General features: G+C 35.3%; 2 protein-coding genes across 2 annotated transcripts; one reads left to right on the top strand and one right to left on the bottom strand.

Annotated features, from left to right (window-relative positions):
- Nucleotides 1–230: 230 nt before the first annotated feature.
- Nucleotides 231–10,310, top strand: LOC125855242 (uncharacterized). The gene is made up of 3 exons (XM_049534946.1): nt 231–601; nt 8,608–8,856; nt 9,969–10,310. The coding sequence occupies exons 1-3, from the start codon at nt 386–388 to the stop codon at nt 10,221–10,223; spliced, it is 720 nt and encodes a 239-aa protein (XP_049390903.1). The 5' UTR covers nt 231–385; the 3' UTR covers nt 10,224–10,310.
- Nucleotides 10,311–16,151: 5,841 nt separating this feature from the next.
- On the bottom strand, nt 16,152–17,612 carry LOC125855778 (putative F-box protein At3g58860). The gene is made up of 2 exons (XM_049535482.1): nt 16,994–17,612; nt 16,152–16,807 (listed from the first exon to the last, which is right to left on the bottom strand). The coding sequence occupies exons 1-2, from the start codon at nt 17,610–17,612 to the stop codon at nt 16,152–16,154; spliced, it is 1,275 nt and encodes a 424-aa protein (XP_049391439.1).
- Nucleotides 17,613–18,975: the final 1,363 nt, after the last annotated feature.

Below are 18,975 nucleotides of genomic sequence, written 5' to 3'. Positions count from 1 at the left end.
GCCAATAAAAAAGTACTGAATTAATTTTTTTTTTACTAATTCATCTTATCAAATTGATTATAGGAAAAAAGTATTTATTTAATATATTTTTAGAAAATTATGAAAATTTTATAAGTTCATGTATAACAATTAATGATAAATTATTAAGAAAATTTCAATTATTACATTTACAATAATAAATAAATATTTTTTATATTTATATGTATAAAAAAAATAACATTGAATAATTTGAGCTTTTATTTTTTCGGACCTAAAACCACGGCATTTTATCTTACGGCTAAATCCTCTTTTTCTTTTCCGATCAGTTCCTCGGCCAACGCCAGTTTTAGGGCTGAGCCGCCCCTCTTTTTTCCGATAGCTTGCTGAAACTACTGCCGGCGAGGAGATGAGTTGCGCTACCATAAACGCCTGCAATTTCAATTCTTCATTTCCATCACTTACTGCTCCCAAAAGGATTTTAAAACTGACAACATTATCTTCAACTTTTGTGGGTATAAAACTCCCGAAAAATGCAAAAGTAGGTGTATCCAGACAGCAGCAGCAGTGCACAACTGTGTGCTTATTTGGTGGTGGAAAGGGGAAATCGAGCAATGACAATGAGGTGACAATCTTTTGCAACATCATTCATTCTGTATTTATGTGTGTCAAACAATTTTAATATCTTTAGTCGGAGTGATGAACAAAAAAACCATGAAAGGTCCCAAATTGTCCGAAACAATCCCAAGCAAATTGCCCACTAATTGTTTTTTTTTTTTTTTTGAAACTTATGAAATGCTTTAAGTTTGTTTTATTTGTAAAAAAAAAATCACCACGCCTTGATTTCAAGCTAGTTAGTGTAAGCTATATGGATCTTCATTATCCATTTCGCTCTATTTGAACTCGTTTCATTGCAATATCAATAAATATGAATTCTTAGAATTCGGAGTTCTCTACATTCTTTTTAATAAGAAAATAACTCCTAACAAATATCTGACCAAATATAAGCTTATGGACATGAGAGCGTTAATACCAAGTACTTCCTCCGTCCATCTTTACTTGTCCTATATACTAGAAAATAGTTATCCAACTCTACTTGTACAGTTTGGAAAATCAAGAGATAATTTACCATTTTGTTTCTATTTTATCCTCCTTGCTATTAAACACTATTCATCTTTCAATATTTAGATAATTTATAATTAAGGGTGATATAGTAAAATAACCCCTCTATTTATTGTTTCTTAAAGAGTGTGCCAAGTGAAACATGGATAAGTAAAGATGGATGGAGGGAATAATTGGTATCCTTCACAAATGTACCTAGTGGTTAGTATCACCTATATGAGTTTGTTTCTTCAGTTGATTGTGTGAGTTCATCATAAATTACCTAGTTTTACTTTAACTGTTAACCTATCATAAAACTCCTCTTTTATCAGGACTTGGGGTTGGCAATGTGAGCTTGCTCACATGATCAAAGTGAAGTTTGTTTTATTTGTAAAATCCCCCAAAAAAATTTCCAATTTTTGTTTGAAGATATTGGTATAAAAAGAAATGAAGCAAAAATTTCTCAAATGGCAATTGGCATGGATGGTTGCCACATGCCAACTGTGAGACAGACTGGGAACATTTCTTTCACGAACCCTCTCCAGGCGTCGAACCAACTGAGAACTGATAAGGACAAGAGGAACTCATCTAGTTAATTAAAAATATTCTAGTTTGTGGATGGTTTGGATTATCTTACGTAAACTAGAATATATATATTTTTTTTTATCAAAAAAATATTCTAGTTTACGTAAGATAATCCAAACCATCCACAAACTAATCCAGCCAGAAAAGTTTTCCCACTATATGCAGGTGGTTTTGATTTCTCTTTGAGAAACGGTTATATGTGGTGTGGTTTTTGTATTACTCTGAGAATCTCCAAGCCATCTTATTTTTTTTTTTGATACCTTTTAAATTTTTTTTTTTTTTGATATCCAAGCCATCTTATTTACTTATTATAAAAAAAATAAAAGAAGATGGCCTAAAGCCACATGCATCTCTAGACACCATGCAAGATGAAAGAGATGGGAAACAGGTTCCGGTCCCCATATTCACTCCCCTTTATTTTCTTTGCACTTTTTGGATCATTTGAGTGTGAAAACTGTCTAGTTAATTAAGATAAGTGCAAGGTGTTCTTGTATATTCTTACATGCATATGTTGAACCCGCGATAGGCTTTTGCTTATCATGCCAATGTGGCCCTTGGCAGTGAAATGAGGGGGAACTCTAAAACTGAGGCCTATATTTTTTATTTTTATTTTTTTAATCAAAAAGTATAGGCCTCAGTTATGCTCATGGTGATCTTGAGTCTTGTCTGTGAAATAAGGATGATAATGTAAACTCTTCAGGAAGGCATAGACAACCTTTATATTCCACTATATAACGTGTTCCATGGCCAGGCTTTTTGGTTGCTTCCTTGTCCGTATCAAGAAACATCAACTGGCCAGTTGTGACTCCAGATATAGCTAAAGCACCATTTGTTTGTTACAAGTGCTTTAACTCATCATTGGTTAAACATAATCCTCTAATATTTGGTTATAGTCGTTTTCTTTCTCATTCGTACTTAGTTTCTTGTCCTTATTGCTTGTATTTTCCCTGACATGGAATCTAAAAACAAATTAAGACAGTTGCAAATAATCTAGGAGAACGGTGAAAGAAGAGAATGTCTCTTTCAACCCTTCTAATCGCCTAACCCTTTTTCTCCCTATTCCTCAGTATTGCCATAATGTGGTTTCCCTTTTTTGGATAGGTAGATTTTCATCACTAAAAGGCTGAACCCATTGGTGGCCACCTAAAGTTGGCACCAATTTTCACGAACACCCTAACTAGGCTTTGTTCATTTTAGACCCCTCATGTCATGCTGGACTGTGTCATTTTGATACTTTTTGTTGACTTGGCACATAGTGTGTGTTGCACTAACTCTAAGCGTGTGAAGAGCTTCTTTTTTCATGAAATAAATTTTTTCCCTTCTTTTTCTCGACTCTTTCTTCCTTCCACCATCCACCTCCACCACCGCCATCATATCCATCCTTTTTCATCGTCTACCCCTTCACTGTTACAACCCAGATCATCCATCTTTGTCATTTTTTTCTTCTCCACCACAAAACCCATCAATTTTTCACCTTTCTAATCATTTGTAGTAGCAGGTACGGTAAATAAAAAATGGGTTCTGAAATAATTTTGACGAAACTCCATTTTTGAATATTCGAAATTTGAAAGTCCTTCTTGGATAAAGATATGTGTTAGGATATGTAATTGTTCTTTTACGTATTTATTTAACATTCTACAATTTAACAACCTATTTGGGTTTCCAAAATAAAAAAATATTTTTGCTACAACAATAAAAAGAGATTTGAACAATGAAGCTTGTATTAAGCACCCATTTGTGCTGAACTTCTTGTCAATAAAAAACAATTACATAAATAAGCACTCAAAAGCTATGTGTTATGATACATAATTGTTCTTATTAAATTTGTTGGTTGTACACCCAGATGTGAAATTCGAATTTGTTGGCTAAATTTTGATTGAAATGAATGATAATCATGGATTTGTGCTAATTTTTTTATCCAAACACTATTTTATTACTTTAGATTGAAGAAATTGAGATGAAATTTGTAGACTTCATTAAAGGTCTTTTGAAGCTTCTGCAAAAAAAAAAAAAACAAAAAAAACTCAGGTCTTGTTAAAATAGTTTTTACTTTTTTTTTTAAAACTCAAAATTCATTATCTAATAATTATTTTGAACACAAAAGACAGTGTCCTCATTTAATTCGACACTTTACACGTGTCATTTGCAAGTGCACACATTATAGTTTTGCTTATTGAAAAAAAGTGTCAAAATAACACAATGGGGTATGACATGAAATGTCTAAAATGAACAAAGCCTAGCTAATGTGTCTAAGTGAAAATTGGTGCCAACTTTAGGTGGCCACCGATGGGTTCAGCCTTTCCGAAATTGGAGTTATGTACAAGCAAAAAGAGGACTTAGGAATGAGCAACATGCTCCATGCCTTAGTCATTCTCAGATACCCTCTGTAACATATAGTCGCTACTAACTAGGCTAAGTTGTTTCTTCTAAGTTGGGTAATACTTGAATTTATCCAGTCAATTTGCGGTGTGGTGGCTTGAGTTCCCCTCTAAAATGAACCTCTTGCACTATTTGCTTCACTATGGCATCTGGTAATTGAGTCTTGTCTTGGAAAAATCTGGTGTTTCTCTTCCATTGGACAAATACCTGTTCCAAGAATGGCAACTCCACGGAGTCATATGCTTTTTGCATATCTATCTTGAGCATGCATCTTGGGGAGATCCCTTTTCCACCATAGCCTTTAACCAATTCATGACTCAACAAAATGTTATCTGTTATTTCTCTGTGGAACAAATGCTGCTTTAGCCATTATCTATGATATTGTCCATCACCTTCTGCATCCTGGTTGTTAACACCTTAGAAATCAACTTACACATGAGTGTGCAACAAGAGATTGGCCTAAATTCCTTTATTGAGGTAGGATTTTTCCCTTTTGGGATCAAAGTAACGAAGAGCAGTTTATAGTCTCATACATCCAATTAGATTGGAAGAAGTTTTATTACTTCATTTGACACCTCCTCTCCTATAATGGACCATGTTTTTTTGAAGAAGACTCCATTATACCCATCACACCCGGAGCTTTCTGTGAGTCTATGTCCTGTAATGTAACCTGTACTTCTGCTCTTGTGATTGGCTCTATAAACTGCAACTGCTGATCCCTGCTAAGAATAGGACTATTAGTCATGATACTAGGTTGTATTGCAGGTAATTGAGGTGCACAAGTTCAACTTCTTGTAGAATCCAGTGATCTCCTTCTCTATACCTTGCTTGGTTTGGATAGTTACTCCCTCTTCAGATACAAGATGCCTGATGTGATTCTGTGCTAGCCTTCTCTTAATGTTGCGTGGAAGTAGGCTGAATTTGTGTCCCCCAGTTTCAACCACTGGACCCTAGATTTCTGTCCGAGTATGGTTTCCTCCATCATGATCCATTTTTCCAGAGCTTTCTTCAATTCCTTTTCCTTCGTGATAAGTGCAGGATCACTGTGGCAAACCCTCAGCATCTCCTGCAGGTCCATGAGTTGCTTTCTTGTGTCCTGTACTCTGTGGTCTACTTTAGAAGAATACCTTTTGTTCATTTCCTATAGATTGTGCTTCAACTGTTTTACTTTATTCCATACTCTAACCATATGCTTGCCTAAACCAGGTTTTGCCCAAGTTATTTCAACCACAGTCATAAAATCCTGATGCTCAACCAGGTGATGCAGGACCCTGAATGGCTTAGGAGTCTTCTCCACACTATCTTCAATGGTAACAATGAGCAAAGAATGGTCTGAGAACTGAGAAGTAGGGATCCAGTACATTCACCTTACTGTGGCCACTTGGTCATCCATAGATGGTTAACTATCACTCTCTATCACTCTGTCGATCTTGCTATGGACATGTGAGTTGGTCCAAGTGAAGAATCTCCCAATAAATCTCAACTCGTTTAGTCTAGTGTTAATCATCATTATCTCGAAGTGCTTAACCTCCATGTCCTGCACTTGATTACGACCCTTTCTATCTGAGCACTGCATTGAAATCCCCCATCACCAGCCAAGGGTTGCTTACATGTGATTCCAGGCTTTCGAAGATTTCCAAGCTCCTTTCTATCCTCTAAAGTGTGCAACCGTACACCACAGAGAATTCAATCTCAATATTCCTATCAACATCATTAATCACAGTGTATTAGCTGGAGTGATGTGTGCATAGCTGTAACATGTACCACCCTAGGATCCCACAGACCCACACCACCCAGATTCTACCCCTACCATCAACAGTGTAGTTTTCATGCGAACTCCATCCTTGGACTACTTTATTAACAATACTCTTTGCCTTCACCTGAGTGACTCTGTGCTCAGTAATAGCTAAGAGCCTAAGACTACTAACCTTTGTACTTATTATTTTTGAGAAAGAACCTTTGTACTTATTATTTTGGGAAGCCTTTATGTTTATGCAACTTATTAAACCCCCTCACATTCCATGCTGCAATCTTCATTTGGCAATGTTTGGCAGGTCTGGGGCCTTATCAACCCCACTGGTGCTGCATGTACCTCTGTCCAACATTTTCATCACTGCCTGGATCATCTGATTTAGGGTATCCTCTTCAAGTTGCTGATACCCATGGATAGTCTCAATAGGCTGAATAGGCATTAGTCCAACACTCTTTGTAGCAGATTTCCCCTTCACTGTTGTCCATTCCTCTTTCAAGCCAACAGGAGTAGGTACCCGAGCATTCCCATTATCCTTAGTTGATTGTGGCTCAGGTTGCTTTAGTTCTTCACCTCCTTCTTTACTCAACCATTTTTTGTGAACTTCTTTGGATCAGCTCTAGCCACCTCTTTCTTTTGGACCTCAGGCCTCTGGGTCTTGTCCTGGGGTTGCTGGTCCTTCTTGCAATCATGCCCAATCAAACAACATGTTGCACACTACTGTGGTCTCCAGTCGTACCAAATCTGTTGCTCAAACACCTTCCCTTGTGTATTCATCACTTTGACGGAGTTGGGAAGTGGTATAGTAACATCCATTTCTACTAGCAGCCTTGCATATGAGATCCTTTCCATTCTGGTAGTGCATTCATCAGCATACATAGGGGCTCCAAGACTGCTTGCTATTCGACTCAGAGAATTACCCCCAGCATTGCAGTGGTAGATTGAGTAGCTTAGTCCACAATGGTATTGTTTTTAGCACTTCTTCATTAAAGTTGAACTCCTGACTCCAAGGCTTTACTATTACTGGTTTGTTGTTTATCATGTGTGGTCCTGTATGCACTATTCTATCCCTCTCACTGATGTTATGGAATTTAATAAAAAATTATCCATCTTTAGGGTAGTAGATGATGGGCTTGCTGACAAAAACACCTATCGTAGGGGAGTCACCCACTACATATAGTATCATGGAAGCTCTCCAGGCCAGCACTTTCTTATCTACTTCTTTCACTAGTTTTGCCATTTTCACTCCATTTTGGATGACCAAAGTGAAGAAATTGAGATTCATACTTTTGATGCCATCGTGTTTCTATGAAAAGGATATTCCATGTCTTCTTGTCCCGTCCTTTGGGGTTTTGGTTACCCAGCTGGGTATCATTAACATTTCCCAGAGATCTAACAGTTCTCCCTAAGCTTTGTCTTCTATCCACCAACTGTATCTTTGTCTGAGAGTCTTGCACTGTTGGCCACTGTTCCATTAAACTGTCAGCCTGCACTGTCGTGCCTATGCCCTCCTCCGCCGGAATCAAGCTTGTCATCTCTATTCCTTTGCCCATCGAGGGGTTTGGGGTGTTACCATAAACCTTGCTTCATCAGATGTGCGATTTGGGTTTACAACATTCAGCATAGGTTCCTGTTGTGTGGTCTCGCTTGCACTAGAGCTAAGTGCTTTCCCTGCGTCTTCAGTGTCCAGTAGTCTCTTATTTACCTTTGCCAGCTTCATGTCCGGTAGCTGAATAACCTTCGTTGTCCTCCCACGGCCATGGCCGCAGGCCATTTCTGGTGGTGGCGTGCAGAGTTGCACCACTAGTGTACACCAATCTTATCATGCGCCGAGAGAGAAATGTTATATTTTAATCTTCAGTCCATGATGTGAAATGGAATTGCCTGGAGACTTTATTTTTTTGGTGTAAACAGAACTGTATAGAGGAAATAGAGGAGTTAGTAGAATTTCTAGGAGCTTTGTAAAGCTAGAGTCTACTTGCTTTGTAACTTGTTTCTGATGGTGGCCAGCATTCCCAATGCTGAAGAATACAACATTACTAATCCTTAAAAATGTTATATTTTAATCAACTTCTTTTTTTCCTTATCTTACAATGTGGCTTAATACAACAACAGCAATGAAGACAATGCCTCAATACCAAACTAGTTGGATTGACTATATGACCTAATTATACTGTTTCCTTTAGCCACAATTACTTGATATCAGCTTGACAAGTGCCTTTACTTTCACTAAATCAGGTTGGTTGGTGAGTGGCGAGCGATTTGCTGATTATATGACCCTTACATGTACACAATGCTAGTTGTCACCCCAACATTGTTTAGGTTATCTATCCAATATGTTGCGCATGTCATGTGCCCGTTTAATTTTAATTGCTTTAAGAAAACCTTGCATTTTTTATAAAGTTATCTAAATCTATTTTCCCCTCTTATTTTGATTAATTTTGGGTGTTTAAGTTTGCTCGGTGAGCATATTTAATCTGCTTTCCATTTTATTGTCTCACATTTATCCTCTCCTTTTATTCGAAAGAAATCTGTTTCTTGTTACAATGTTGTTGAATTCGTTACAGCTCAACTCTTATCCATGCAAAATAGATAGATTGTGCTGTACCTAAAGCTAGCAACAGATGAACCTTTTTTCTCCATGAATGCTCTGCATGTGCATCATAATTTGGGGTTCTTTTTCATAAAACTGCATTGGAATTGAGTATAAAGTAGCTCCAACATTCTGTTCATAATCATGAATCGAGAAAAATAAGCTTATGGAATGTTTATTACATGAGAAGATAACACCCCACTTGGCACTACTATTTGACTAGGCTTCTCCATGGAAAGCTCTTGAGAAAGCCATGGGAAATCTGAAGAAGGAAAAGTCAGTTGAGGATTTATTGAAGCAACAGATTGAAAAACAAGAATACTTTGACGGAGGAGATGGTGGTGGAGATCGTCCAGGTGGTGGTGGTGGAGGTGGCGATGACGCTTCTGGTGGAGCAGAGGATGAAGGCATTCCAGGGATCTTGGATGAGCTAGGACAAGTAGTCTTGGCAACTATGGGCTTCATATGTTTGGTACTTCTCCTCTCTCTCTCCCCAGCCCTCCAAAATTTTTTTTTTGACAAAGGTAACAGTTTTGTGTATATTTTTGGCACTAAAGGCTGGGATCCCAAATTTACATCATGGAGCTACATACAATTGCGTGTACTTAAAACAAAACTAAACTAGATCCTACTTCATCTTACAAAGGACCTAGGATATCTCTAACCGCTATAGGATCATCTACATACTCCGAACTACACCAATAGCAAAAAGTGATTATGTAGTTCATTTTAATCCTGTGTAAAGGACTACTACCACTCTCAAAGCATCTCATATTTCTCTCCTTCCATATGGTCCACCAAATCACTGCTGGGACAATCCTCCATCTGCTTTGGTCTGTACTGCCACTGCCTTCATTGTTCCAGCTTTCTATAGCCTGACTTGCCCTTTGTGGCATGGTCCAGTTTGTGCCCCTGAAGCTGGTAAATAAGTGCCACAGTTGTCTAACCACCTTGCCATGAAGAAACAGATGGTTGATTGTCTCTGCCTGTTGCTCACAAAAAAAACATCTAGGACACATATGTATTCCCCTCTTCATTAGATTCTCCTGTGTTAGTACCACCTCTTTAACTACCAACCAAGTAAAGACTGTCACCAAATTTTGTCTGCAGATATGTGTGTACTTCTGGAGCTCACTGTTTATATCCCTTAAGATGTATTACCCTGTAAGGCAATCCTTGCAGCTAGCTGAAATTCACGTTGCAGGTTTACTTAACTGGCGATTTGTTATGCTGCCGGCTTCTCCAAAATTATTTATAACTTAACTGAATACCTTTTGTCTAGACCATTTCTGGTAAGTCATGACCAATTAGAGTTATGGAGTGACCGACTAAATAAAGAGAAACAGATTATGATAATCATGTACTCTATGTTTAGGCTTTGTTAGATCTTGCGCCTGAACTTTCTTCTGATGGGAGTGGTAGACTTCAAATAAAGAAAATGTCTTGAAAGGTTTTCAAAGCAGCCACTAGTACTGTCTGATTGTTATAGTAATAGCACGTGAAACAAGTTGGTATAGTTAGTTTGCTTGCTTCCTCTGGACTGCTTAACAAACTGAAAAATCGCTGTATTTCCTTTGATTTCAGTATATCTACATAATTGAAAGCGAGGAGATCACAGTGTTTGCAAAGGATATTCTCAAGTTTATCTTTCTAAGGCAAAAGAGTATTCGTCTTGGGCGCACAATAGCACGGTGGGAAAGCTACTTCAAAAGCCTGAGTGAGAAAGAAATAGATCCATATTGGTTGGAAAGTGAGATTCTTAATACTACTACTTGGTACGACGGCCCCTCAAAGTATAGACGCATTCTCAGACGGTTGCAATCCGATTCTGATTATTGATAGGGAACCTTTTCTCTGTGCTGTCAAATTTTGTACTGGTTTAAACACTTTCTTGTTGCCTGTTTGAGTGAGAGTATGAATGAACAATCATTCATTCATGTAGAATTTCTTGTCATTTATATTTTTATTTTAGCTTTTCATATTTGGTGATGAGGTATGATTCATGGATCATTCAGTTAAAGAATATTGTGTTTGATGAAATGTTGCATAAGACGTGAACTTTTATGTGAAAAGATTTAATAGTCCTATCAAGAAAAAGAAAGGAGAATAGAATTAACACCATATAATATTCTTCATCGATTATCTCACCTATCAATTAGACAAAGAACCAGTTAAACAAAAGGTCAACAATTGTAAACCCCCTTTCCTTTTTTTTTTTTTTGGAAGTTCATAAACATGTGACACCTGAGCCTAACTAATATGAGACTCTGACTCACTTTAACATAATTAAAATTGATTGTATCACAAAAAAAGAAAGATATACATTCTAGACTTTTATCATAGGAAAAAAAAGGATGGCATACGTGTAGAAGGAAACTTTTACCTAATTTTCTTATTGTTTTCTATAATAATCACCAAACGCAAACTTTTACCTTGATCTCTTCACAAACACTATTAAAATCGATAATGGAGGAAATATTGAGTCAGAAGGTTAGATACACCATTGAGACTACTATGATACTAAATTATGATTATATTTATTTTGTATCTACCAAACTGCAGTCAAACACGTAGAAGTGAACATTCTACCTTAATTTCATTTTTTAATCATTTAAAGCAAATTTTTACCCGATCTCTCTACAAACACTATTAAAATCGACAATGAAGGAAAGATGAACTCGTAAGGATTAGATACACCCATTGAGACTACTAAAATACTAAGTAGGCGTTTGGCCATGCGATATCATATCACGATATGATGTAATGAGATGAAATCAGCGTTTGGACATGCGATTTTACGCTGATTTCATCTCATGATTCCATATCATGAGAGGTGATATCATATTCTCCAAAAACCATGATATGGAATCACCATGTGATTTCATATCATGATTTGAGATATTTTAATACAATAATTGATCCATGAGTTTATATTTGTTAAAACAACCCCACATTTATATCTACTAACAATTTGTTTCATATGTAAATAAAATTTATAATCACATCATTACTTTTTAAAATTTATTATTCTCACCAATATAAAATTTATTATCACTTTAAATTTGGTGAATATAAATGATAAATGATAAAGTAGAAATTCATTTGGTGAATATAAATGAGAACAAAGGGAGTAATACTTTTTTGATTTTTCATAATAAAAAAAAAGGTCTTAATCTTATGACTAAGCATAATATTGATAAAAGACAATTTTCATTGGCGGTGCCGCACTTTCTTAATCTTAGTATTTGCAAATTGTTCGTTCACATAACTGAAGGAAATCAAGTCCAATTGATTGAGGACTCAGGAAAAATTGATCAATTAGTTATTAATATTTAGTCAAGTGGACTAGTTATAATTTTTTTGATTAAATTTTATTAGAAGTGTTTTTGACTCAAACTTGTGGTAACTTTTTAAAATTTCGTTATTCAATAATATTTAACTATTGATTTTTCTTGTAAATAGTTAGAAGTTAGTAATGTTTGTTAATTTTTATCTTAGTGCATTTAACTTCTAAGTTAATATTTACTCACTAATGTATGTTTTTTTTCTACTTTATAGGTTATTTCTAAGAGTAGTTGAGAGATATGAACATATCAAGTACAATTTATGTTCAATTTTTTTTTAATTAAATTAAAGTTAGATGAAACAATTATTTAACTGAAGAACAAATAACTTTGTCATCATTTATTATGCGATTTTATAATTTTTGTTTATTTGATAAGATTGAATAAACAATTGGGGCTATTTTAATAGTTTTACAACTTATGAGATTTTTATGTTTATGAGAAAATATACAACACAAAAATTCCATATCGCATGTCCACACAAACCTTCAATTTCATCTCATGATTCCATATCATGATACCATATCATGATTTCATATCATGATATCATATCGCATGGCCAAATGGGCCCTAAATAATGATTGGCTTTTTTGTTGGTTGAATATCAGAAGACTCCTCTTAATCTGGACATGAATTATTACTTGCACACTTAAATTATTAATATTCTTCATAGTTTATTACTGATTAATATTGATAAGAAAAATTTCTAGTTACCTAGCTAGGCGTGAAGCCCTAGACTTGGTCAAAAGAACTATCTGAGATTTATATTTTACAATATTGGCATGAAACACATTAAACATTTTTTCTTTATAGAAATAAACACTATATTTATAGTGGTGTAAAAAATATTTCTACACCAAAGGAAAATATTTATAAAAGAACTAGTCAAGTGTAAGTGATTTTAATTACATGCGTGTTGCATTTTATTATTACGTAAAACACTTTTAAAAATAAAGTAACTTTTCTAAGATTATAAAAAGTATACTCGAAGACTAACCTAACTCACCATCACAAATAATTAAGGAGAAAAATTAAATATAATAAATAAAGTTTTACCATCAATATCAAAAGTCAAAATCACATTGATATTTACCATATATTTTTCTCTTTCCATATATTTTAGTATTCCTTACTGAAATACCATATATTTTAAGACTCCTTACTTATGCAACCTATAAATTGTATTAACATATATTAGGGTTTTTGTATGAATTCATGATGAAGAAAGCCACCGCTGACATATTGCCTGAATGCCTCATTGAAAAAATTGTGTCTTACCTTAGTTTTAAAGATGCAGCCAAAATGAGCATTCTCTCGAAAACATGGCTAAGATCGTGGTTGATACATCCCAACATTGAATTCAAATATCCTGGAGGAAACTCGGTAGTGGATACAATCATGAACCGATATAGGGACGAAAAAATTCCGATAGATAAGTTTGAATTATCATACTCTTATAATCCTGAAGTTCCCCAGCCTATTGATAAGTGGCTTTTTATTGCACTTGAGAATGATGTAAAGTCTATATTCTATAGAGTTCCTAACTTTGCATTGTCTATTTTTATAATCTTGGAAGCAAAATCTTTACGAGAATTGGTTGTGGAGTGTTCTAAACTTATGCCTGTTATTTTGTTTTCTAGTCGTATCCCGTATTGCACTTGTTTGAGAAAGCTTTCTCTAACCCGTGTCAAATTAGATGAATACATGCTTCAAACTCTACTTAATTGTTGTCCCTTGATTGTCAATTTCATCTTTGAGTATTGTATAGGGTTGGAAGAGATTGAGTTGTTGAATCTTTGAAAGATTAAGTCAGTTACCATTAAGACAAGGACAGAACCAAAGCAAGTTGTTAAAATCCGAGCACCAACTCTTGAACACTTGTCTTATCATGGTTATTTGTCGGAAAATTTGGATATTATTGAATGTGAGAATCTAAAATCTTTAGATATATCATATATGGAAATGTCTGGATTTCTGCAGAAGCTTATTTCTAAATCTCAATTGTTGAAGGACTTGAAGATTCAATATTGTAAGGGTGAAGTGGAAATTGATTCTTCCAACTTGGAGTCAATTGAGTATATGGGATATGAAATTCCTAAACTTAAAATTGCAAGACAATTGAAGAAGTTGAAAATGGATCATTCCTGCTCAGGCAGTATAAAAGCTGCATGGTTCTATAACTTGAGGAAGTTTCTATCAAATTCGGCCTCTTGTCCTCAAGTTACCCTTTGGTTTTCCCAATGCAATGAGATCAACTTGACAGATTTGCAACTGCACCACGGAGTTGCTACCCCCAAAGTTGACGTTTTAAATGTGAGTTGTAGATGGACGAATGGGGAGTGTGCAACGTTTCTGGATGCTTTGTTATGGAGTTGTCATCCAAGAAGACTCAACATACAATCAACAAGCGCAACGTTTAAATGCTTCATTAATCGTTTGATATATTTGAAGAATTTGAGTCACTACTCTCCTTGGCATAGTCAATTCAAAGAAGCACAAGTCTACATGTTTGATTTTGATGATGACAAAAGTCAGAGTTGGCGTCCTGTACAACTCAAAATAGGAGAGCTATCAACAAGGATTGTTAGCAAGGAGGTGGATTATTTCTTTTTACTAGATTGCTGATTCTATTGCAAATCGAATGCCCTTATTTATATGAATATGCACTTTATTTTTCTTTATTTCTCAAGCTACACGAAATTGAGCTCCTGAACCAGATTCAATCTCTCTTTTAAAGAGTTGTAATAATTATTTTTAGTACAAAGTATACTTAAAGAAGTAGGAACTCTGTTTTACTTCTTCTGAAAGAACACAAGTTGTAAGAATTCATTAATTAGCTTCTTTCCCGCGCTATGTGCTATGTCAGATAGAGGGTAAAGGCGACTGCATTCTCAGGATGTGAACTCGAGATCTCTAGGTAAACAATGAGTATTTACCAATTACCACGTACAATTTATGCTAAAAACTATGTTTTTGTGTCCATAACAGATTGACCAAGGCAACATACATATTACTCTAATCCTCATGATGGAAGAATCTAAATGAAGTAAAGCTCTCTGCATTTCATCAATGTGCTGCCAAGGTTGTCTTAACAAGTTTGGGGGCCTAAAGCTCTTAATAGTGTCTGGTTGGAGGCTTTAACATGTTAAACTTGAGAAAGCAAATTTGATATGCTGGGGTAAACAACTAGCTCATGCTGGAAATGTGTTACAACTTGTCGATGAAAGATTTAGAGACGACTACTATCATGCCCCAAAAAGGCAAGCGCGATACGAGACCCAATGCCCTCATCTGTCAAAGCGAATGATCTTTAATCTTAGTTGTTATGCCCTTTGTTTTCTTTGATTCATAAATTATAACTGAAAGTTTGATCCGCCTGCGCTAAAAGGAGGAAAGCTCTTTATAATTTGTACTCAACTGTTAGTCATTTGCACAAATATTAACCAATTAAATTCACCATAATTTGCAATTCCAGTAGTAAGAAGTGAAAAGCAATGTTTGACAAGGTGTAGGGAGAGGGGTTTGTTTTTCCGAGACACCCCTCAGTCTAGAATGTTAAGAAAATTCATTGTAAAGAAATCAATGTGAAAAATGGAGAAGGCACTGCTGAAGAAGTAAAACAGAGTTCCTACTAGTATGCACCAGCTAGTTCAGTAATATGAATATGGTGGGGAGTGACAAATGATACTCTATGCTGCTAAGGAATACTTAGTTTTAAGCACTAAAAGATTGTGGTAGCTAGAGTGGTAAGTACTCCTTCATCTTTAGCTAGAGATCTCGAGTTCAAGTTGTAAGAATGCAGTCACTAAAGTAGACTTCCCACCCTAATCCGGATTATTCGGGCCCCAAATCAAGTATCAAACACTCAAAAAAAAAAAACATGACTGGTAATAAGTAATGTTGTCCAGTGTAGAGTCCAGGGTGAGGCAAATTCAGGATTTAGAATAAGTGAGTTGAGGAAAGGCATGACTATTATATGTACTTGAGCATGTCGAACTGATGCTAGCTATTTTCACATTATTGAAGCAGACTGTCAGTTTAAACACATTTTTATTTCGAGTTTAAGTTTACCATACCAACTAATGATGCCACACATTTTTAACATTCAATACAATAACTACAGAGAGTGGCTATGTAACTTTTTGTTTATAAACTAACATCTTATCAAAGAATTCTGGTTCTCCAATGGCACCTCAGACCGGAATGCCACATCTTTTCACAGTTATTGTGAATGCCACATGTTTCACACTAACAATTCCTAATGTTAACAAAATGAAATTTTACCACAGCAAAAGAACAGTTCCGAAGGTGGAATCTGGTTCAGGAGCTCAATTTGGCTCAGAATGAGAAATAAAGAAAAAATAAGGTGCAATTCTATACTGTTATGAATAAGGGCATTCAATTTGCAATAGAATAAACTACCTCACCAATCTAATAAAAAATAATAGTTCACCATCTTCCACTTACAATTGGACCTTATTGAGAGCTCTTCTCTATTGAGTTCTACCGGTTGCCAACTCTGACTTGTATTATCATCAAATATGTAGACTTGTGCTCTTTTTAATCGTAATTGACAATGCCAGTGAGAGTACTTACTAATATTCTTCATATATATCAAACTATTAATGAAGCATTTAAATGTTGCACTTGTTGATTGTATGTTGAGTCTCCTAGGATGACAACTCCATAGCAAAGCATCCAGAAACGTTCGGCACTGTCCATTCATCCATGTAGAAGTAGAATTGGCATACTCCCCATTACTCCATGTACAATTGACATTTAAAACGTCGACTTTGGGGGTAGCAACTTCTTGGTGCAGTCTCAAATCTGTCAAGTTGATCCCATTGCATTGGGAAAAATCAAGGGAAATTTCAGGGCAAGAGATCGAATTTGATAGTAACTTTCTCAAGTTACAGAACCATGCAGCTTTTAAACTGCTAAAGCACTGAAGATTGATTTTCAAGTGCTTCAATTGTCTTGCAATTTTTAGTTTAGGAATTTTATATCCCATATACTCAAGTGACTCCAAATTTGAAGAATCAATCTCCTCTATATCCTCACAATTTTGAATCTTTAAGTCCTTCAGGGATTGAGATCCAGAAATAAGGTTCTGCAGAAATTCATCAGATATTCTCACATATGATATATCTAAAGATTTTAGATTCTGACATTCAACAATATCCAATTTTCCCCATAAATAACCGTCATAAGTCAGGTGTTCAAGAGTTGGTGCTTGGATTTTAACAAGTTCGTTTTGTTCTCTTGACTTAATGGAAACTGACTTGATCTTTTGAAGATTCAACAACTCAATCTTTTTGAACCCCCAACAATAATGAAAGATGAAACTGACAATCAAAGGACAACAATTAAGTAGAGTTTGTAGCATGTTTTCATCTAATTTGACATGGGTTAGAGAAAGCTTTCTCAAAGAATTGCAATTCGTCACGCTAGAAAACGAAACAGGCATAAGAGTACACCAGTCCACAATCAATTCTGTTAAAGATTTTGCTGCCAAGATTGTGAAAATAGGCAATGAAAAGTTATGAACTTCAAAGAAGAGATACTTTATGCCATTCTGAAGCGCAATGTCAAGCCACTTATCAATATGTTGGGAAATTAGAGAAAAATCAGAGTATGATAATTCAAACTTATCAATCGGAATTTTTCCGTCCCTATATCGGTCCATGATTGTATCCACTATTTCCAATTCCAAATTGCGTCCATTATAAAGATATTTGAAGTCAATGTTGGGATGCATGAACCACGATCTTAGCCATGTTTTCGAGAGAATGCTCATCTTGGCTGCTTCTTTAAAACTTAGGTAAGACACAATTTTTCCAATGAGACATTCAGGCAATATGTCAGCTGAGGCTTTCTTCATCATGGTACAAATTTCTATATGAAAATAAACCCTAATATTCTTATAAAAACAAACCCTAGTGCAGTGTTTCTAAATTAAGTTAACATCTTTAGATAATTACCAATTTATTCTTATAAAAATACTTTCCTCTAACGGTGTATAAATATTGCAAAAACTTCCAATATTTTTAAAAATACAGTTAGGTGTATTAAAGATTCAACACTATTTGTAAATGCAACATATCACTTTTAAACAGCAGCAAGATCACATTCAGATATTTTGTAACCTCATTATTCTTACCTTTTTTGAGGAGGATAACTTCATTGTTCGTTGAATACTATATAAAACACCCCCATTTAAACAACAATAATATTATGTCCAGTGTTATCGTACTATTATTAACTTTACCTCTCGTAGAAATACAAAGATTATTTCTGCTAGACACTTGACTCCTTTGCCCCCATCACCCAACTTAAGGCACAATTGACATTCTTTTTCCCCAAGGAAGAATTGGACCTTCATTATTATTTCCATGTGAAAGGTAAAAAGAGGTGAAACTGCGCCCTTGCACGTTAGAGCAAGGATGTTATCAATTTTTATGCAAAGACCACACAAAAGATTTATTTATTAGTGCTATCAAGAAAAGAAAGGAGTAAAACATTAACACCTTCCCTTCAATGATAACTTCTTGATATTTATTCAATTGTAAAAATTAGGTGGAGGTTTTTGTTGAAAAAAACTTTAAGACATGAAATATTTTGCAACAATAGCATCGACATCTAAATTACATGTTGTGACGTATTAAAGATTCGACCCTATTTGGAAATGCAACAGATCACAGACAGCAGCAAGATCACAATCAGACATTTGTGACCTCATTATTGTTACCATTTTGAGAAGGATGACTTCACTATTACTAAACACACCGTTAATAATACATCCTAACTCACTCAGCACATTGATGAAATGAAGTAAAAATAATGTGCAATTCGATACTGTTATGCATAAGGGCATTCAATTTGCAATAAAATAAACTACATCACCAATCTAATAATAAAAAATATGGCATGTGAGGACGCTCTTCTCTATTGAGTTCTACACGATGCCAACTCTGACTTCTATTAACATCTATGTAGACTTGTGCTCCTTTTAATTGTAATTGACAATGCTAAGGCTGGCTAGAGTGACTCAAATTCTTCATATTTATCAAACGATAAATGAAGCATTTAAATGTTGCACTTGTTGATCGTATGTTGAGTCTCCTAGGATGACAACTCCATAGCAAAGCATCCAGAAACGTTGGGCAATCCCCATTCCTCCATGTACAATTCACATTTAAAACAACTCCATGGTGCAGTTGCAAATCTGTCAAGTTGATCTCATTGCA

Source organism: Solanum stenotomum, chromosome 2 (assembly GCF_019186545.1).
Source record: "Solanum stenotomum isolate F172 chromosome 2, ASM1918654v1, whole genome shotgun sequence".
NCBI lineage: Eukaryota > Viridiplantae > Streptophyta > Magnoliopsida > Solanales > Solanaceae > Solanum > Solanum stenotomum.
Note: the sequence above shows the minus strand (reverse complement) of the source record. Positions and strands in the feature narration are given on the sequence as shown.

Coding starts and splice junctions, on each gene's coding strand:
- LOC125855242 (XM_049534946.1), top strand. CDS start 386: ATGAGTTGCGCTACCATAAACGCCTGCAATTTCAATTCTTCATTTCCA. Junction 602..8,607: donor AATCGAGCAATGACAATGAG/GTGACAATCTTT, acceptor CTATTTGACTAG/GCTTCTCCATGGAAAGCTCT. Junction 8,857..9,968: donor CTATGGGCTTCATATGTTTG/GTACTTCTCCTC, acceptor CTTTGATTTCAG/TATATCTACATAATTGAAAG.
- LOC125855778 (XM_049535482.1), bottom strand. CDS start 17,612: ATGATGAAGAAAGCCTCAGCTGACATATTGCCTGAATGTCTCATTGGA. Junction 16,808..16,993: donor CAAGTCAGTTTCCATTAAGT/CAAGAGAACAAA, acceptor AATCCCTGAAGG/ACTTAAAGATTCAAAATTGT.